General features: G+C 51.8%; 1 protein-coding gene across 5 annotated transcripts in view; it reads left to right on the top strand.

Moving 5' to 3' along the window:
• The window catches only part of LOC136565604 (opioid-binding protein/cell adhesion molecule homolog), a 309,090-nt gene that overhangs the window by 183,391 nt on the left and 105,783 nt on the right, over positions 1–19,916 (top strand). For 2 of the 5 annotated variants that reach the window (XM_066564280.1, XM_066564279.1), the window contains exon 2: positions 15,299–15,383. In XM_066564280.1, coding sequence (XP_066420377.1) covers positions 15,299–15,383 — 85 coding nt within the window. Of the gene's footprint in view, positions 1–14,535; positions 15,384–19,916 lie in introns of those variants that run through there. The other 3 variants (XM_066564282.1, XM_066564277.1, XM_066564278.1) reach the window with 3 other exon arrangements.

Below are 19,916 nucleotides of genomic sequence, written 5' to 3'. Positions count from 1 at the left end.
AAAATAAATACATAACTGCAGAAGAGCTCTGCCCAGCTACTAAACACCAGGCTGCTCCAGGCAGGAATCAACAAGCAGCTGGAATCAGTCTGCTGGCTTTTTGCCCCCTCTAAAGATGGAATCATAGAAGTCAGAACCAATTGAGGCATATCTGGGGTAATTTCTCATTTCCCACATTTATCTTCCACATTAGGGAGAGGAGCTGAAGCTCAGCCAATCCTTAAGGCTTTGAGAAGTTGAGGGACTTGCCTTTAGTGTGCCAATGGTCTTGAAAATAGGACGTTTTCTGAGAACTGCTGATGGGACATGGGTCAGGGCTTCAACCTGACAAAGGGCAGGGATAGATGGGATATTGGGAAGGAATTCTTCCCTGGGAAGGCAGTGAGGCCCTGGTACAGGTTTCCCTGTGGCTGCTCCATCCCTGAAAGTGTCCAGGGCTAGGTTGGATGGGGTTTGGACAGTCTGGGACAGTGGAAGGTCTCCCTGCCATGGCAAAGGTTGGAACAAGATGGGCTTTGAGGTCCCTACCAACCCAAACCATTGTGTGATGATCCTGTGATTCTGTGACTGAGGCATATTTGGGGTCATTTCTTGTTTGCCACTTTTATCTTCCACATTAGGGAGAAGAGCTGAAGCTCAGAAGATCTTCAAAGCTTTGGAAAATTGAGTGGCTTGTCTTTAATGTGCCAATGCTCTTAAAACCAGGATGTTTTCTGGGAGCTGCCTCTGATTCCTGTTGTCCTCTTGCTGCTTCACCTGCTGGGTACTGCTCCTAGCAGGAAAAGCATCCTCACATCCCCACTTGCCATGGAGCTGGTGTAACGTGGCTATGGGTACCCATTTCCAGATTGCTCCCTCTGTTGTGTTTCCCATTCCCAGATCCCAGCAGAGGACTGTGGATCTCTGCCCCCCATGTGTTGTGCATCCTCAGGAATGCTTTTCAGCTCCTGTGCTGCTGGCGTGCTAGATGTGCCTCAGGATTTGGAGGAGGTTATTTGCACAGGGTGAGGAGATTATCAAATTAAAGACAGCACAGAATGCTATTAATGAAAATACATGACAAAGGTATTTAAACATGTAAAAATTTAATTAGAATTTTTATTGTTAAAGTCTTGCTACAAGTGCTTTCTGAAACCCTCTTCTTTCTGCGGAGATCAAGGCTGCTTCATTTTCTTGCATGCTAAAGGAGGATTTGGGGTAAAGAAGGGAATAATTGTACCAAATATCTTCTGAAGAAGGCAACAGGACTTTTCCATTGGATGCTGGGTGTGGGCTGTGCCCTGGCTGGACCCATGGGAAGCCTGTCTAGTCTTGACTCTTTTAGAAAGGCATTAGTGGGGTTTTGCAGGATCAAAAAACTTCATGGGCTGGGAGGGACACCTGGGGAGCATCAGTGTCAGACTGAGGATGTTGCTGAACTCTGAGGATGGCAGCAGGCTCTCAGGAAGGGCAGGAAAAATCCCCGATGGGCTGGTGCACTTGTAGCTCCTCCATCCATGGGAGATGTGCAAACCCGAAAAACTTACAGGGAGAGCAAAGAGAAGGAGCTCAGAGCCCCACGCAGCTCCCAGGCTGTGCTCCCTGCCCTTTCCTCCTCAGAACACCCCTGATCTCCCTGCTCTGGGGAGCAGCTCTGCTTGTTTTGACTCTGCAGGGAGCTGGGAATTGGCCAGGAACAGCTCTCCTGGCTGACCCCACTGCGCCGGCGCTCCCGAGCTGGAGATGCCAGTCTGGTGGGTGGTGCCAATTCCCAGAGCCTTCTCCTGCTGTCTTTATTAAATGGGAAAAGATCAGAGCGGTTGAACCCTTAACTTTAATGAGAGATTGCATTATATTAAATGGTAATTGCAAAAAAATCAGTTTCTATAATTAAAAGGAGACCTCACAGCCAGGCATGGAGGAGGTTTTCTGCAGCTGCAAAGATCTTCAGCATCTTACTGCTGGGGATCCTCGTGTTCTCTGAGTTTCTGGGTTGCTTATGGTCAGCAAGAGCCAGGATGGGGACTGGGATGGGATTCCCTGTCCCATCCACTCGGGAGCCATGCCCAGGGCTGTATATCCTGCACTCCAATGGCAGAGCTGGTGAGGGGAGGCAATTATTTCCAGTCTAGAGGAATTTGCAGGGCTGGCAGTTTTAAGGAGGGGGGGAAAGCAACCCTATCTCCCAACTTGTAAATTAAGCAGATCTGCTTGGGAACGAACTGTCACCGCCGGAGAAGAAATATGAAACCTCTGGGGTCATGTATGCAGAGTAATTTTTCTGACTGTAACTCTACTTAAAAGTAAGGATATGATGGAAATGCTTAGAGCATTTTAAATGGACCCAACAGAGATCTGCTTCAGCTCCAGTGAAGTCTGTGCAGACTTTATTGGGTGTTGGCTTACTCTAAACTTGCTAACACCAGAGTTTAGTGCGTGACTGAGAAATAAATTGGTTCCTTCTCCTTATTAAGTGAAAATACTCTCAGATGAAGGAGAAAGAACAGCCTTATTTGAATATTTTGGTGGGATTTGCGGCATGAGAACAAGGAGGTCGGTAATGTTGAGGAGAGGCACTGGGATGCTTGCTCCCCACCTTGGGTCAGGATTCTCCACACAGGACTCAGGATGGATCAGGTCTCCAAGTGATGGAAACCTCCCAGGGGTGAAGCTGACCTTGAAAAGCAGCAAGGGTGTCTGTGTGTCCGTCAGGCTCACTGCCTGTTTGAGGGAATACATGACAAGGCTCGCTTTAGGGAGTGGAAGAAAAAAACCCTCCACAGGAGCTCAAAATGTGAGCCCACATCAGCCTCCCTTGGGAGTCAGTGAAGGCACTGCCAGTCCCAATTCTGCTCCCAAGGTTTTCCCTCTCTCTCTAAAGTGGCTAAGCAAAGCCAGCCTGGTGAACCCTGTCAGAGAAGCCCTTTGAAAGGAGCTGTGACCCTGAAGCTGTGCATGGGTGTTGGATTCTGGGACATGCTGCATTCAAGGAGTTCATTTAGGGGGAAGAGCAGGAGAGATGCACCATGACCTCTCCCTGGCATGCAAGCCTTGGGAATGGCAGGGTTTTCCTCCCAGTTCTGAATTTGAATTCCCAATTCTAAAGACCCCACTTGGCTCTGCTCTCCTCCAGCCCCATCAGTGAGACATTTGAAGGCTGGTGTGTGTTGGTTTCTGACAGGTGGAAAAATGAGTGTGCCAAGGCAGAGGCAGGAGGATCCCAGGGGACGGTGAGCAGAGTGATGGCTGCTTTGCTCCTTGGTGCACCCTTTGTGAAGTTTATGGAGCCATTTGGGACACAGGAGTGTCCCAAATTGTGCTGTTGCAAGGTGCAAACAAAGGGAGGAGGGAGGATTTGGGGCTCACCTCAGAGCAATGAGCTCCCTCTGCGTGGGGGTGCTCCCACCTGCCTTGGCCATTCCCTGGGGCGCAGGGTGGCTGAACCAGACACACCATCCCCACCAGCAAATGCAATTCCCTTGGGTTTGATTGGAAGGATGCAGCCAGGGGAGGGTGTGCTCTATTGTGAAGTGGCTCCGTGCAGAGCCAGGCTGGCCTGAGGACATCCCCTCCTGCTCTGGGGTCAGACATCCCAATCCCATTCCAGGGAAGGTTTTTAAGCACCCAGACTGCAGTAGGCAGATACAGGGAATCTGCTGCTTTTCTGCTTGCTTAGGAGCATAAGGAATGCTGCAGATTATCACCCCAGAAGGAATTAATAAAGCTGGGTTTGCTGGCTGATTGAAGACTGGGCAGCTGTGAGTGCATTCCTGTAGGTATCCATGAAATGTGGCCTCTAGATGCTCAGGATTGAGGTGTGATAGGAGGAAATCTGGATGGAGAGGAGAGTAACAGCCAGCCCAGCTTTTCCTTCTCCTCCCCCATCTCCCTTCTTGCCTCCCCTGGATTTCTGTGGTGTGAGATTTTTCACCCCGTGCACTGGAAACAATATCTTGGAGCAGCTTTGGAGCCATTTGTTTTCCCTTTAATTGGCTAGTGGGGAGAAAATAACGAAGGGAAGTCATGCAGGGGAAGTTCTCATCGGTGCCATTTTTGGCAACAGAGTCGCAACATCCTAAATTTATTTATTTAATTGCATTATTAAAAGTATAAATAAAAATAAATCCAGGAGAGCAGCCGGATCTATACTTTGCATCTCTAAAATAGAACCATAAATGCCACGGAGCACTGGGGGAATGATTTATTAGCCTGTTATCGTGAGTGACTGGGACGCTTTCGATGGAGTCCTTGCTAATTTCTAACAGCTGCATTAAATCACAGATGCTATCAGCTATTATAAAATAATCACCCAGTGCTCTGTGAACCAGCACGAGCCCAGGGTCAGTGCTGGAGCCCTGGATTTGTTTCACATCTCAGCCCCTCTGTTTCCTGCGAGGGTGGGAAATAAATAGGGCTTGTAGCGGCCTCATTTTATCATCCAGGAGTTGACAATAAATAAAAACCTCTATAAAACTTTTTTCTAAAAGGAGTTTCGACCAGAATTTGCAATGAGAGGAAACCTGATTTTGTGCTGTGTGATGTCAGGACTCCTGGGTCCTGTTTCTAGTTCAGAGAGGGAGCTGAGTTTGCTGATTTATGGGGCAGAGGGAGGATTTCAAGGGTTTGGCTGCAGACAGGGCTGCAAGGAAGGGAGCAGGTCCTGGCAGTAAGAAACGTCTGTCAGCTCCTCCGCCTTTGCTCCTCGCTGCTCTTTCAGACAAGTCACTTAAATTTCCCTGCAGCTCGGCTGCCTTCCTCTCGTTTGACAAATAACGTGTGTGTTTATGTGCCTGGGCTCCGGAGGGGGTTAATACTTGGCCTGGAAATCTCTTTAGAAGTGCCAATTTGTAGCAACAGAGAAACAACAATGAATAGAAGAGCCTGCGAGGACCAGAAGAAGCGAGCGGGCGGCTGCTTATCAGGATGGTGGCTCACAGAGCCAGCTGCAATAGCAGGGGTAGTTGTAAAGGGTGAAGGAGATGGGAAGGAGAAAAAAAAAAACAAACCCAAACCCACAAAAAAATAAAAATAAAGCAGTTAGGAAGAAAATGCCTCCCATCTGCAACACTCGTATTTTTCTTGACAGTTTTGCTTTATGTTAGAGCAGCTGCTTAACATGACAAACGCCAGCTTTAATAACGAGGAGCAGAGGAGATGCAGGGATGGAGCTCTATGGCTCATCCTGCTCTCCCATGCTCTTCCTTGGGTGTGAACAGCCCAGGGCAGGCTCATCCTGGTGTCCTGCACCACCTTGTCCTGTAGCCATGATATTTTCTGAAAAATCCTTTCCTTAGGATTTTTCCTCCTGAGAAGCTGAGACGCCTCAGGAACAAAATGCAAACAATGGTTATCTGCTGCTGTGGAATGGAACAGGTGCATCTGGGATTGGGCTCATGTGGTTGTTTCTAATTAATGGCCAATCACAGCCCAGCTGTCCAGACTGTCTTGGTCAGTCACAAGCCTTTGTTATCATTCTTTTTCTATTCTTGGCCAGCCTTCTGATGAAATCCTTTCTTCTATTCTTTTAGTATAGTTTTAATATAATATATATCATAAAATAATAAATCAGCCTTCTGAAATATGGAGTCAGATCCTTGTCTCTTCCCTCAACCTGGGACCCCTGCAAACACCACCACATTGTCCAGCTTGGGAAGATCAGTTTGGGAACAGTTGTGGTTTTGAAGTGCTGTGTCCTTGTTTGAATTTGTGGGGTTAAAGGGGTTTTAAGGAAGAAGGAGCCCTCAGGGTTGTTAGTTTGTGGAGCAGCAGCTCCTGGTGACATCCTAGGCTGCTCCAAGCCATGTGTCCATGGGAAACAATGCTTTGGAGGGACCTGGGGCTTCCAGGGTAGCTGTGGGCAGCTCTCTTATTTCCCCAGAGGTATTTGGGTTCCTTTGTCTTTTCCTACCTTGTCATTCTCTCTGCAAAACGGGATGGTGGCTTTGCAGCTTGCAGGTTGTTTCCTTCCTGCGGTATCGGGGGTTGTTGGATTGTCAGCAGCCTGGAGATAGCAGGGATTGCTGACAGCAAGCAGAACTCAGTCAGAGCTGTGCACAGAAACCTTGCTCAGCCTTTGAAACCGCAGTCAAACCCTCCCCCAAGGTTATTCTTCCTCATAAAACACTCTTAGTTTTGTTTGCTGCAAACGTAGATTTTAATCCCAGCATCCAGGCAGAGCTGGGCTTTGAAGAGAATTGGGTTGGAGTCAGAAGTGAATGGCTGAGGCCAGGCTGACTGAAACAGATGAATTAAAGCTGACCTAGGAAGATGGAGATGTTCCCATCCACACCCCGGCTGTGCCACTTGCATATTTATCTCATTGTGCCCGATACCACTGGGAATAAATCAGCAGTGAGACCTGCAGGGAGCAGCTCTGCTGCCTCTGAGAGCAGAGACCTGCACCAGCATTTACCCACAGCTCCCATCAAACTCCCAGGGAAGTTTTCCAAAGCCTTCAGGAACCAAGAGCCTTCCCTCACCTAATGGTTTTCTCCCCCTCACTTCAGCCCTTAGAAGCAGGAATTTCAAAGTTGAAAAAACATCACCAGCACTGGGCCACAGAGGGGAAGACTGAAAACACTGAGAATTTTTATTTCTCCTGGGACCTGCAGCATGAGCAGCCCAGGTAGTTCAGACAGGCTGAGAACAAGTGTTCAGACCTTTACCTGCAGAACACGACTGCCAAACCTGCCCAGCAGCACCTGGAGACAAGGGGAGCGTGCAGGGTGAGGAGTGGGAGCAGGGAAATTTCCTCCCCAGTTCTGCAGAGATCCCACCCAGCTCCCTGCAGCTCCCAGCCCTCCTCCCTCTGCCCCTTCCAGCAGCAGCCCAGGCAGGATCTGAGAGCCCCAGGAGGTGCCCCAGCAGTGAGATGTTCTGGAGGCTGGCTTGTGTTGTTGGTTGGGAGAGCGGGCGTGTGGAGGTGTGAAAATCCCAGAGTGGTTTGGGTTGGAAGGGACTCTCAAGGTAACACAGTGCCACCTCCTGCCATGGGCAGGGACACCTTCCACTGTCCCAGGGTGCTCCAAACCCTGTCCAAGCTGGCCTGGAGCACCTCAGGAATGGGGCAGCACAGCTTCTCTGGGCAGCATTAAATATGAGTGGCAGGGCAGGGCTGCCCTGGGTGGTGATAAGAGCCCCAGGGACATTTGGGGTTGTCTTGCCCAAGCTGGGAGGACATGTTGGAGGGGATGAGGGTACATGGTGGGCAGAGGAACACAAATGTTGCCCTTCAGGGCTGCAGGGCACAAGCCATTCCTTCAGGGGAATCCAAGTTTTCAAGGCCCAGTTTATCTCTATGGAATCAGTCAGGCATGTTTTTGTCTTTATCTTGAAATCTTGCTGGTTTGGCTGCTCTGCTGGTATAAAAGGTTTGGTTTGGGCAAGCAAACCCTGAGTCTGAGCAGGGCTCCAGGATGTGCAGTCCCTCACCTGTGCATCACACGAGGATGGATTTGCTGGGGGGACTAATGATGGAAAAACCTGTTAAACATGGACTGCTCCAGGAAGCTGTGGCTGCTTGCAGATTGTTTCCCTCCAGATGTACAAGGCCAGGTTGGACAGGGCTTGAGGCACCCTGGGATAGGGGAAGGTGCCCCTGCCCATGGCAGGGGCAGGACTGGATATCCTGAGAGGTTCTGGTGCGATCCAGGTGTGAAAAAGAGCAGCACACACTGAAGAGGATGTTAAGCCAGGATTTTCCTTTCTCTCCCCTGTGCTGGGGATGCTGTTTGGAACCTCCCAGGACAGCCCAGAGCGTGGTGTTTCCCTCTTCCAGCACGGTGTGTCGGTGGCACAGCTGCTCTCTGATCATTCCTGCGTCTCTGTATTCTGTAAATAAGCCCCGAGGCTACGCGATGGCTTCGTGTTTAGAAACAGGATAAACAGGGCGATGTGATATCTATTTATTTGTTCTTTTATTAGTTCAGCACAGAGCTCACAGAGCACTTTGTGAGTGTCTATGAGATGAGCCTTGTAATGTTCCCAGGAGAGGGGAGAAGCATTCCTGCTCCAGGAACGTGGGGGAAGCTGAGGGTTCCCTGTGTGCCATGGCCAGGGTGAGAGTGTGGTAGATGCAGGGGTGGATCCCAGATCCTGCTTTCCATTTCCAGTCTGTAATGGCTGGTAGGGCTCAAATGCATATTTCATGCCCAGGTGCAGCATCTGTGCTCCAGAACCCTTTTTCTGGGGTTTCTCCTACTCCTGGACTAATTTGGGAATGTGATTGTGCCTCCACACCTTGTCCTAGGGAGGGGTCATTAGGTATTAATGATGGAAAAACCTGTCAAACACAGACTGCCCCAAGAAAAGCCTGTTAAACACAGACTGCCCCAAGAAAAGCCTGTTAAACACAGACTGCCCCAAGAAAAGCCTGTCAAACACAGACTGCCCCAAGAAGCTGTGGCTGCCCCATCCCTGGAGGTGTCCAAGGCCAGGTTGGACAGGGCTTGGGGCACCCTGGGATAGGGGAAGGTGTCCCTGCCCATGGCAGGGGTGGCACTGGATATCCTATGAGGTCCCTTATGGGACACCCACATCTTCTCTGGAAATGACCAGTGCTTCTCACCCTCACATCTTAATATCCAATTTATCTCACCCTTCCTAATATCCAGTTTAAACCTGCCCTCTGTCAGGTCAAAGCCATTCCCCCTTGTCCTGTCACTGTCTGCTTCCCAGGGATGTGGGAAATTTGGGACAGGGCTCCTGGAAGCATCTCTTTGGCAGAGACTGTGCACCGTGATGGATTTTTGTTGTGCTGTTTAGTTTGGTTTTGTTTTTTTTCCAAGACAATGTCCTTGCTAGGGCAGCTTGAACTTTGGCTGCTTTGATATGGAAATGTTTTGGCAATGAAGCAAAATGTCACATGTCTGTAATGCCCCTCCAACATCCCTTCCCTCTAGAGTTGGAGTTTCAGGGAAAGGGACTGCACAGAAGTTGAAAATTTGCCCAAATGAACTAAATACCATCAGAAATGGCAACAAAAAAAAAAATCTTGGCATCGCAGAGAAAATCTTAACATTTTGCTTTCCTTAGAAAAAAAAAAATTAAAAAACCCCTAAATCATGCTGGATGGTTGTCAGAAATGCTTCAGGAAAATTAAATCCGTGTTTTTCAAGCTTTTAGGGTGATGTTGTGATGGTTCTGCTGCCCCTGGGTGTCCCAGCCCCTCCGAGCTTTGCTTGAGAAGCACCGGGGGTTCTCAGAGCTGGTGTTGTTTATTCCTTTAATATTTGGTGTAAGGAGGAGGCTGCTTTAACTGCTCCAGGTGGGTGTCTGTGGAGCTGCCTCCGTTTTGGATTTCATTTGTCAGGTTTACACACTCTTTAAACGTGCCATATGCCGGGGTTCAGCCGGGGATTGCAGCTGAGCATTAAGTGTGGAGTAATCCCATTAAAATCCCCAGGGATTGCTGTGGGTCCTGCTCAACCACGACCTGCCTTCCCACGCTGTAATCCTGACTCCAGGCTGGGTTTGTGTGGCCCTGGGGGGATTTTGTGGAAGAGGGAAGGATTTGTGTGTGAATTTAGGGCATGAGGATGGGGTTGGAGGGTCTACCTGGGCACTGACTGCTAAACCAGCCCTGAGCCAGTTGTAAATGAGGAGCCTGAGCCTCCAGTCTGGATTTTCTGCCCTTGGAGCTCAAGCACCACGATCAATGTGAAGAATGAGTCGCATTTTTTTCCCACAATTACCTCAGCAGGTTGTTTAATTTTTTTTTTTCCCCTTTTGCTGAATTCGTGCGATAAAACGCATTAAATGTAACAGCACGGAAAATAAAAGTTCCGTTTGCAGAGAGAGCCTGATTTAGTCTGAAGATAAAACAAGATAAAACAACTGGAAAAATTAAGTGGGATAAATAAATTCCGCTGGGAAGAGGCTGAGGTGAGAGAGGGGGAGGTGTGTGTGTGGCAGTGGCCTGGCAGTGGTCAGTGCAGCTGTGGATCCCATTCCCAAGGCTTTCCACCTGGGAAAGGGGTGATGCTTGGCTTTGTGCCCCTTCCACAAACTGGTGGGTGCTCAGTTTTGTCCCAGGACAGTGAGATGTGATTCTCCCTGCATGGGGAGGTGTTGGGGAAGATGAAACAGGAGAGCTTTATAAATATGATTGTCTGGCAAAAGATTTTGAGAATATGGAAACTATGAGTGAGATTGAAATGAAAGCAAGCTCTGAGATCCCTCAGTTACTGAACAACGGGAAAACAATGGTGTAGCCAGGTGAAGGTAATCCCCTTTTGATGGAACAACACCCTCTGCTTGCAGACAGGCCCAAGGGGCAGAGCAGACCCTACAGCTTGGCAGAAGGGGCCCAAAGAGGAGTTTGTAGGGTTTAAAACGTAGCACAGTATAGTAATGTAGTGATTCTTATAAGCTGTATAGAAATGCTATAGGATTTGTATCTTGTACTGGATTGGTTAGTGAGAATCAGAATATTCAACACAGAAGATGATTTACTGTATTGTAACAAGAACTTTACACTCTCACCTCTTGTCTCTTAGCTCTTGCCTTTTACACTCTTACCCTTTTACTCTCTTATGTTTTTACTCTCTCACCCTCTCATCCTCTCTCCCCTCTCTTCTCTCAGTCCTGCTCTCAGCTGTGTCTGGCAGCTCCCAGCAGGGCCCTGCACCCAGGCCCTTTGCAATAAACCCCAAATTCCAAGCCCTGGTTTCAGAGATCTCTCATCTCCATCCGTCCTGACCGTCCTACCCCCCGTCACTCCTACAGGGAGGATGTGTATTCCTCCTGCCTGTGCTCGTGCCATCTCTTTTGGGTGAAGAAATGAGAATATTCAGCAGCAAACGGGAAAAAGCACAAAGCGGGGCTGTGGGGTGTGGGGGAAGAGGTGTCGGGATGGATTGCCAAATCTGCTGGGGAAAAATTAGCAGCTGCAAGTGTGCAAGAGAAAGGTGGAGAAGAAAAGGGGTAGAGACAGATGGAGAGAAGGAGGGAGAGAAAAAGGAGGTGGGAGGAGAGGGAGGAGGGGATAATAGTGTGGAAAGAAATTAGTTAACAATCTTATAGCCCCGAGCCCAGACACCATCTGGAGGATGCAGGGTACCAAGACACAGCTCCACATTCACCATGGAGGTGTCACATATGTCTTGGCCAGGTAGGGTGGCCGAGATGCTCAGGATTAGAAATTCCCCATGCCCCAGGAAAGAGATGCCTTAAAAGAGCCCAATTTTGTGAAAAAAGTGCCTGTGGCTGTCTGCCAGCTGGGGACCAGAGAGGAGCTGTTGTTGTTGAAAGTCTTGTCTGGGCTTTCCAGAGGGAGATCTGGAGAACTTCCACTTCCACCAGTGCTGGAGGGTGAATCCCTGGGAGCAAAGATTACTCTTTGATTAAAAAAGCACAAGGCCTCCAAGGGCTGCCTTTCCCTACAGCTGTGCTGGGTTTTTGCTTTCCTGGGTGCAGCACTAACCCCTTGAGCAACGGTTTAATTAACCCCATGAACCCCTTTGAACAAGGCTGAATGTCTGAGAGACAGCAAAGTTCATCTCAGAGAAAGGGAAAAAATAAAAAAAACCCCAACATTCTTTCCCATTATCTTTGCCTTAAGATGTAATTTTCTTTGCTTGCTGAGGACTGTGACAAGCACATGGTTTGTTGTGCCCACTGAGGGAAAGGCTGCTGTCCTAGGGTGAAGCACACCTCTGTGGTACAGCTGTGTCCATGTTTCCTTGCATTCCCCTACCCAGGCAGGTTTAAAAGGAGTGAGAAATGGTCCTTGGATCTCTTTTGGAAGAGGCAGTGTCCCAGAGGAGGAGGTGGCACTTGCTGGCCAAATGTGCAGTGTCCCAGTGGTGCTGCAGTCCCTCCCTCACTGCACTGATCCCGCGGGAGCTGGACTCACTCCCTGCTGCACAGTGAGCATTTCAGTGTGCCCTGAGCTGTGTGGAGAAAAGGGAAATCATCTGGGAGCAGGAATGAGGCTGGGGAACGAAACCCAGCATGGCCACCCGTAGGTCCCAGTGGCTGCAGGCTGACTCCCAGTCTGACACTGGAGCAGCTCAGTGGCTGAGCTCCCCCACAGCCCCCAGGCTCTGGTCCCTCACTAATTACTTCCAGGCCTGTACTCCTGACATTTGCAAGCTCCTGATTAGAGCAACGAGGGAGAAATCTCGGAGGGAGAGGGAGGCTAAACTGCACCACTAATAACAGCTGAGATTGACAGTGGGCTGGGAGGCGACAGCCGGGGAGGTGCAGGGACTCGTCCTTGCCGGCTCAGTTTCTTCCTGAGCCTCTGGGATGATGAGAGAAGGTCAGGGCTTGTTAACGTCACCGTGAGGAGCAGGATCCACCACTGCCATCTGCCTGGTGCCCCCAGGGCCTGTGCCAGCCTTGAGTCCCTCTCAGCCAGGCGATATTTTTAGCCACAGACCTGAACTGGAGCCACCCTGTGCAACCTCAGGTCTGCAACTGTCTCGGTGCAAAAGTGCCTCTGCCTCTGTGTCTGCTGACTTTGTGCTTCGTGAAAATTTTGCAGCCTCCTGGATTTCAAGTTTTTCCCTCCTGCCCTTTTCTCTCCCACGTCCCATCATTTGATGGCAGTGCAGTCACTGGGGAGGTATTGGTAACCCCACAAGTGGGACTGGCACATGTTTGTGATGGGGTGGCCCAGAATACCAAACCAGGAGAGGCTGCTCTGGTTCCCCGGGTGCCCACAGTGGCCTCTGAGATGAGCATGGTTGAGCCATGTCTCCTGCAGTCTCCTGCACAGCCATTCCAGGCTGTTGGGTCCCTACCCAGCTACATAGATATGGATCACACTCATTTCCCAGCCCTCTCTCTCTCCCCTCCTTGATGCCCCATATCCCCTTACCTGTCTGTAGCAGCCAGTTTAGTTCTCTGTCTGTCCATTCATTCCCTGCCTTTGCATCCATTCATGGATCCATGGCTCTCCGGCCTCCTCAGAGTCTCTTTGTGAGGCAGACAGGCTTTTTTTCCCTATAAATCTTCCCTCTCCTGGATTACTCTGGCTCTGGCAGGCTTTGTGCTACACACACTCTACATCTACAGCTCCTATCCCAAGGGGTAAACATGACTTTACCCAGCAGAGCTTGTGGTCCCTGCAGCATCCTTGTCCCCTGGATCTAATCCTGCTGCTGGGTGAGGCTCAGCAGTGCCCGTGGTCTCACTGCTGGGGGCTGCCATGGGTTTGTGCTGGCCCCTGCTGCTCCCTCCCTTCCAGCTCCTCCATGGCAGAGTGGAGCAGCTCAGGAAGGAGCAGAGTGTCCTTCCTCTCCCATCCTCCTCCCAAAGAATCCCTGCTATGGGAGCAGCCAGCCTGCACACTCGGGGTTAAGGCAACTTTTCAGTAGCTGAGGAGCTTTCTGATGGAAAACCCAGCCCTGCTTTTCTCCCTGCTTCCCTGGGCTCCCAGGCTGCCCTATTTATCCAGGCTGCAGAGAGCATCCCTCTGGTGCTAGAGCTGGTGCTGGGTTGCCAGCACACATCCCTGCAGTGCCAGCCTGTGGCTAGTGGCTGTTTGGGGTCACTGAGTCCCACTGCCACGTACAAAGAACCTATTCTGCTGAAAATTGGGCTTAGGATCACTGAAAACTCCTTGCAAAACCCCTTTATCAGTTCTAACAGCTGTGTTTGGATCTCTGGATGAGGTCGGGGTCCTGAATTAGCCAAAACTCCTTTGTTGGTGGTTATTTCCCTCCTCCAGCCCTGAGAGGGACAGGTTCCCTGGGATACATCAGCAGAGGAGGCAGATGTCCTTTGGAGGAAGGCACCTAGCCAAGGTCCAGCCTGGTTTGGGCTGAGGAACTGCATGAGGAATCCTGGCAGCACAGGGTCAGTTTTCATTCTGTGGGCACACACAGGTGTGTCTGGATGGTCACCAAGGTCTTGGTGCCTCCAGATGCTCTTTGAGGAGATAAATGGTGGTGTGTGGGTGTCTCCAAAGGAGGAAATTTGTTGAAATTTATTGTTGAGGAGGAAATTTGTTGAAATTTATTGTTGATGCTCTGTTGTGAGTGGCAGGGTGGGAAGCCCTTGGGCTTCCTAATTCAAGGATCTCAGTGTCAGCAAGCGGGGACAGGAGAGGAGATGCTCTGGAGCTGTCTTATTTTATGCCATGGGAAAGGACGTGGGGACAGGACCCTGTTTCTCACACAGAGAGAGAGAACTGGAGCCAGTCCCCACAGGGATATGCATCAACAGGTGGAGGCAGGGAAAGATGCTGCGGTGGCCGAGGGTTTGGGCAACCTGCTGGCCTGGAGGGCAAGCGAGAGAAACGCCCCCTCTGCAGCGGGGCTGAAGCGGGGCTGAAGCGGGTGAAGGCTTGGGGGTCCCTCGGCTGGCGGCGTCCCCGGTGCCCGTGCGGGAGCGCGGCGCGGCAGGGGTTAATGTGCGTGTCCTCCTGCGCATCCCGCCCCGCTGCCGCCCGCCCGCCCGCCCGTGTGCGGGGCTCGGGCCGTGCGGGAGCCGAGGCGCCGGGCAGCGCTGGAGCCGCTGCCATGACAACCCCGGGGATGCTGCCGGCCGGGGCCGGGGTGCTGCCGTCGCCGCCGCCCCCCCGCATCCCCCCCGCCCCGCTGCGCGCCTGAGCCGCAGCCCGAGCAGCCACCGGCCCCGCGGGGCTCCGAGACCCTCTGGACACAGCCCAGGAGCATCGCGGACATCGCCTGCAGCTCCGCGGGGAAGTTTCGATCTTGCGACAGAACCGGGATTTTGGGAGCTTTATTGGGTTTTAAAATTTTTTAAAATTTTTTTTTTTTTTTAAATTCTCCTTTCTCTCTGTGATTTAAACAAAAGCTCAAGAGCCGGAGAACAGCCCAGCCCCGGCCCGCTGTGTCCCCCCCGGTGCCGATGCCGCCCTCCCCTTCCTTTCACAGACACTCACGTTTCCTCCGTGGGTTATAAACTTTTGATGCCAGATCTCCGCAGCGCCTGCCCAGCTGCAGCTGAAAGTAGCGTCTCCAGCAGCCACACATCTGTGACCTTCATCTCGTGCTCCGCACCTTCTCTCCTCCTCTTCCTCCTCCTCCCCCCGGCCCTCCCGTCCTCCTCCCTCGCCCGAGGACAGCGGGACTCCCTCCGATGCCGCTCGGCAGGCTCAGCGCTCGCAGCCAGCCTTGCCGGGGGCTCTCCTGATCTCCGTGGAGCTCCGCAGCGCTCGCCCCGGTGGTTTTGCTCCCCCCCATCCCTCCTCTCCACCCACCCCTTCCCCCTTTTCGCCTTGTCGGGTGTGTTTTTTGCCTGTTGGAAAAGTCCCCGCTGCCCAGGATGGGGGTCGGTGGGTGCTTGGCCCTGCCCTGGAGGTGCCTGGTCGTCCTCTGTCTCAGGCTGCTCTTCCTTGTGCCCGCAGGAGTGCCCGTGCGCAGCGGAGATGCCACCTTCCCCAAAGCCATGGACAACGTGACAGTGCGGCAAGGGGAGAGCGCCACGCTCAGGTAGGAGCAGCTGCACGGGGGCTTGGGGGGCTCGGGGGTGCTGCTTGCGGCTTTTGGGGGATGCTCCGTGCCCGGCGGGGCTGCCGGAGGGTCCTGGGACCAGCTGGAGACTTTGCGCGTGTCCCAGGGGCTTGTCCCCGTGGTGGCAGGGGACACTCCGGATGGCAGCTTGTCCCCGTGGTGGTGGTGGGGTCACCCCGTGCGAGCGCTTGTGGAGGGACGGCTGCGTTCGGTGCTTTTCGGGCTGCAGCGCGGGGTTCTGGCAACCTCCTGGGGGGGCTGCGGGTGCCAGACGAGGAGACGACCCGGGGGTTTAGGTGGCAGACAGTGAGTTAGTGCTGCCCGAAAACCCCAAAGTTGTGCCTGTGTGAGAGGGGAGGGGGGTCCGTGCTGCTGGCACCGGTGCCAGCCTGCACTGCCAGCGGCTTTCCAGGGCTGCGATGCCTCCGAGGTGTCAGTGTTTTCCTCGATCGCTTTATAGTCTCTGCACGAATCCGTTAATATCAAATCAATCTTTTACTCCAGGGGTGCATCTTATGAATTCTGATGGATGCTTTCCCTTACGTTGTTTGCTGTAGGAGAAACACAGGCGGCTGATATGCAGATGGGTCACTCCTGTGCCGCACAGCCCGGCCGAGCATCCCTTTCATTCCCTGAATGAGTTACAGGTGTACGCGGTGCTGTGCCCAGGTAGCACCGCAGCTCTCCACAGGCATCGCGGCCAGAGGAGCAGCCCAGCCTTTTTTTGGAGGGCAGCGAGGCTTTGGGTCGTGCTGTGCGTGCTTCAGGCAGCCCCGGGAGGACCCGAGCTGGTTCATCCGGGAGCTGTGGGACTGGGGGAAGGAGCTCGGGGGTGCTGGGACGTGAGCGTGGAGCAAGAGAGCCCGGAGGAGTTTGTTTGCTTTGCCTGCACCAGCGAGCAGCGTGTGCCCCTCACCCGAGGCTCGCTCAAAGCCTAAGGATCGGGGTCTCTGCAGCAGAGAGCAGCTGCTCTTGCCAGAGCCGGGCACGGGGATGGCCCAAGCAGAGCCTGACACGCTCTCCGTGAGCAGCCGAGCCGGCGCAGGGCTGAGGAGCTGCTGCTGCTTTGAGCAGAGGGAGCTGTGCTCACCTGGGCAGGTTTCCGTGCCTGAGGTGGTCTTTATAGGGGAAGTGTTTGGTGGTTTTGGGGATCAGGCTCTGGCTGAGGCTCTGTGGGTTCTGTGCTGTGGAGGGAGGTGTTGGTTGCCTGTCTGCCCTCTTCCCACCACGCTCAGTGCCAGACTTTGGGATGCTGTCCCTTTTTCTGCCCGCTGGGACACGCTTGTTGTCATCACCCCGTGTTCCTGGGGTCTCCTTGTGCTCTTCCTAATTGAACTGCAATGATGATTAACCTGAGCTGTGTGAGTAAAGCAGTTTAAAGAAGGACAGTCCCCAAGAGAGGTGCCTTTGGCCCTGGTGCTCTTTTCCTTGCTGTTGGAACTTGTCTCTGCAGTGAAGTGTGGCTCTGGGCTCTCGGAGGCGATGCTGGTGCTGCTCAGAGCAGGATGGGTGCCTGTGCCTGCTCCCAGGGGAGCCCCTGCACGTCCAGCCGAGCCTGCTGCCAGCAGAGGGCTGACTTGGATCTCCTTTTTTTCTTTTTTTTTTTTAATTTCTAGTCTTCTGCCCCCTTTTCTGTGCTGCTTTCAGGAGGGGATGTTTGTGAAGCAGCCCTGGCTTGGTGGGAGGTTTTAGCCTCCCCATAAGAAACTCTGCATCCCCAAAGTGCTGACACTTAGGGGAAGCCCCTGCCCCAAAAGCACCTGAGTTTATCCATTTCCCCCCTTGGCATCTGCTCCTACCCATGCTCCCCAGGGCATCTTTTCCATGCTCTTACCCCCTCCCTTCTCCTCCTCGAGTCCAGCTTTCCCCTGCTGCAGGCAGGTTTCTGCCCCCAGCTCCCATTTGCTCCCAGTCTGCTCCATCTTTTCTTGCTCTGCTGTTTCCCAGTGCTCCTTCCCTTCCCTCCTCTCCCTGTTTCCCTGCTGCTACCCCTCTGCAGCCTGTGGGTGCCAAGCAGTTTTCCATCTTCCCTTAGGATCTGGAGATAGGCAGGGAATTGCGCACAACAAGCCAAGGAGGTGGCGTCGGTGGGGGCTTGAAGGCAGGAGGACAAAGGTGGAGCATCTTGAGGATGGGGCTGATGTTTATTTGCAGGCTGTGATTTCCTATGAAGAGCCAGGCAGGGAAAAGTGCCCTGGGAAGTCTTTCCCAGTGAGTGGTGTTATTGCTAAGTGGTGTTTTCTCCTGTGCACCCACAGGAGGAGGTGGTGGTGTCCTCTGCTGTCCTCCCTGCAAATGGCACTTTTCCTGGGGCTCAAACCAAGGAGCTGGGCTTGGAAAAAGTGAGAGCTGTAATTCCAGTGTGTAGCTCTTGTAGAATTAGCCCCAGTCCTGCTAGCTCTGGATGGCCAGGTCCTCTCCCTCATCCTGGTGGTGAGATGGGCTGAGCCTGCAAATCTTCCTGGCTCCTGCAGGGTTGGTGGAAGGTCTTTGCTTTCCAAGATCAGCCCTTTAACCACCCCTTGCATTGCAGAAAGGAGCTGGGAGAGCGAGCAAACCTGTGTGAAAGTGGTGGAGGAAACCTGGAGGCTTTTCAGGCTGCTTGTGGGTTTCCTGTATTGGATTTTGGGTGCTTCCATTTCCAGCTCTCCACCCTTTTTCCGAGGGAGGCTCAGCATAATCCTTGCAGAAACTCAGGCTCCATCTACAGGCAACTTGCAGGTCATCTTAGATCAGCAACAAATAATTTCTGTTTTAAGCAAAGATTGTTGGTAATTCACTCCTTTTTATTGTAAGAACAAACAATTCCCATAATAGTCAGGCACCTTTCCTCTCCTGAGAACTAAAGGCAGTATGGAAATTCTCTGTGTACTGTTAAAAATCAAACCAAACTGCCTCTTCCCTGACTCAGGAACACAAAGCTTGGGTGTTGAGGGGGCAGGATTAACTGATGTAACCCACCAGTCTGGGACATGAAGCAGAGCAAGGAGCACACTGGGAACCACCAGGGATGGTGGAGATGGTCACTTTTTAATCTCCCAGCTGGGATTTGATGTGGAAACAAGGATTAAGTTCCTTCTTTTGGGAAGAGTGCCACTGAGTCTTAGCATTCTCCATGTGCTGCTCGTTAGATGCACGTCCTAGGGTTGCTGTGGTGGCATTGCTGGCAGGTCATGGTTGGCCAATCCCCATGGGTTGATCCTGCCTGGTGGCTTTGGTTGGGTTTTATCCCTGTTGGAGATGGTCACTTTTTCATCTCCCAGCTGGGATTCGATGTGGAAACAAGGATTAAGTTCCTTCTTTTGGGAAGAGTGCCACTGAGTCTTGGTTTTCTCCATGTGCTGCTCGTTAGATGCACGTCCTGGGGTTGCTCTGGGGGCATCACTGGCAGCTCATGGTTGGCCAACCCCCATGGGCTGATCCTGCCTGAAGACTTTGGCTGGGTTTTATCCCAGCTGCATCAGTGGTGGAAGCATCTCCATGAGCCAGAGGGGAAACTGTGGCAAATATTCCCACGGTGTTAAAGTGGGGATGGAAATGGGATCGTCCTGCTGTGCCGCCAGCAAACCGACCTTTACAGCAGCCATCAGAACAGTTCATAAAGACATCAACCACCAGCTGCTCAAAATTTCAAGGCTCTATAGTTTTATCTGTATTTAAGAAATATTGTTGGGTTTTTTTTTAAGGGAGAGAGTGCGTTTTAGAGGTTGGAGGGATTAGCTGGGAGATGGGGTGTGCTGAGTTTTCTCCGTGGCTGTCACTGCAGGGACACCAGGACTTGAGGAGGCCCCTCTGTTGCTCTCAGCCTCAGTTTCCCCATCTGTAAAAGGATCCAACAGCAGTGGTTTATCAGTGATGATTAGAGGAATGGGTACTCATAGGTGATGCTAAGGCAGGTATAGCTAGGCTTTTTTCCAAACTAAATAATACAGAGCTGCTTTATCTCTGTATATAAGGGCAAATTTTCAAGTCAAATCCCCTGGGCTTGTCTGCTTCTGGTGAACCCATGGCCTCTCCTACTGCCTGTCCATGGAGGAGACCAAGAAGTCAGGCTAGCTTTGCTCATTGGCATCCAGGACTCCGTGCCTGGCTGTATTCTGTCAATTAGCTAGTGTGAGAACAATTCCAATTAAAAATAAAAAGCCCGAATAAAACATCATGAGATGCTGTTCTTCCATTTATTTTTGCAATTATGGTTTTAATTATTTCTGACAATGCCGCTTTGATTCTTCTTTTTTTTTCTTTTGGTGTAATAACCTACCACAGTCTATTTTCCAGCACGCAACAAGACCTCAGTAAAATACAACCAGCAGGAGCAGGAGGCAGGACCACAGTCTCCAGGCATAGGTCTGGGAAGTCAGGAAATCACATTTTTTTGGCCTCTTTTTTCAGTCAAACCGCTGATATTCTGTGTACCTGCCTGTTAATGGGGGTTGTGACACTCACCTGTCGCCCTGCAACAGCAGCCAGGGACCTGGCAGAGAAAAGAAGCGTTAATGCATCCACATCTCT

The sequence above is a fragment of the Molothrus aeneus genome, chromosome 22 (assembly GCF_037042795.1).
Source record: "Molothrus aeneus isolate 106 chromosome 22, BPBGC_Maene_1.0, whole genome shotgun sequence".
Taxonomy (NCBI): Eukaryota; Metazoa; Chordata; class Aves; order Passeriformes; family Icteridae; genus Molothrus; species Molothrus aeneus.
This window is presented reverse-complemented; position numbering and strand designations above follow the sequence as displayed.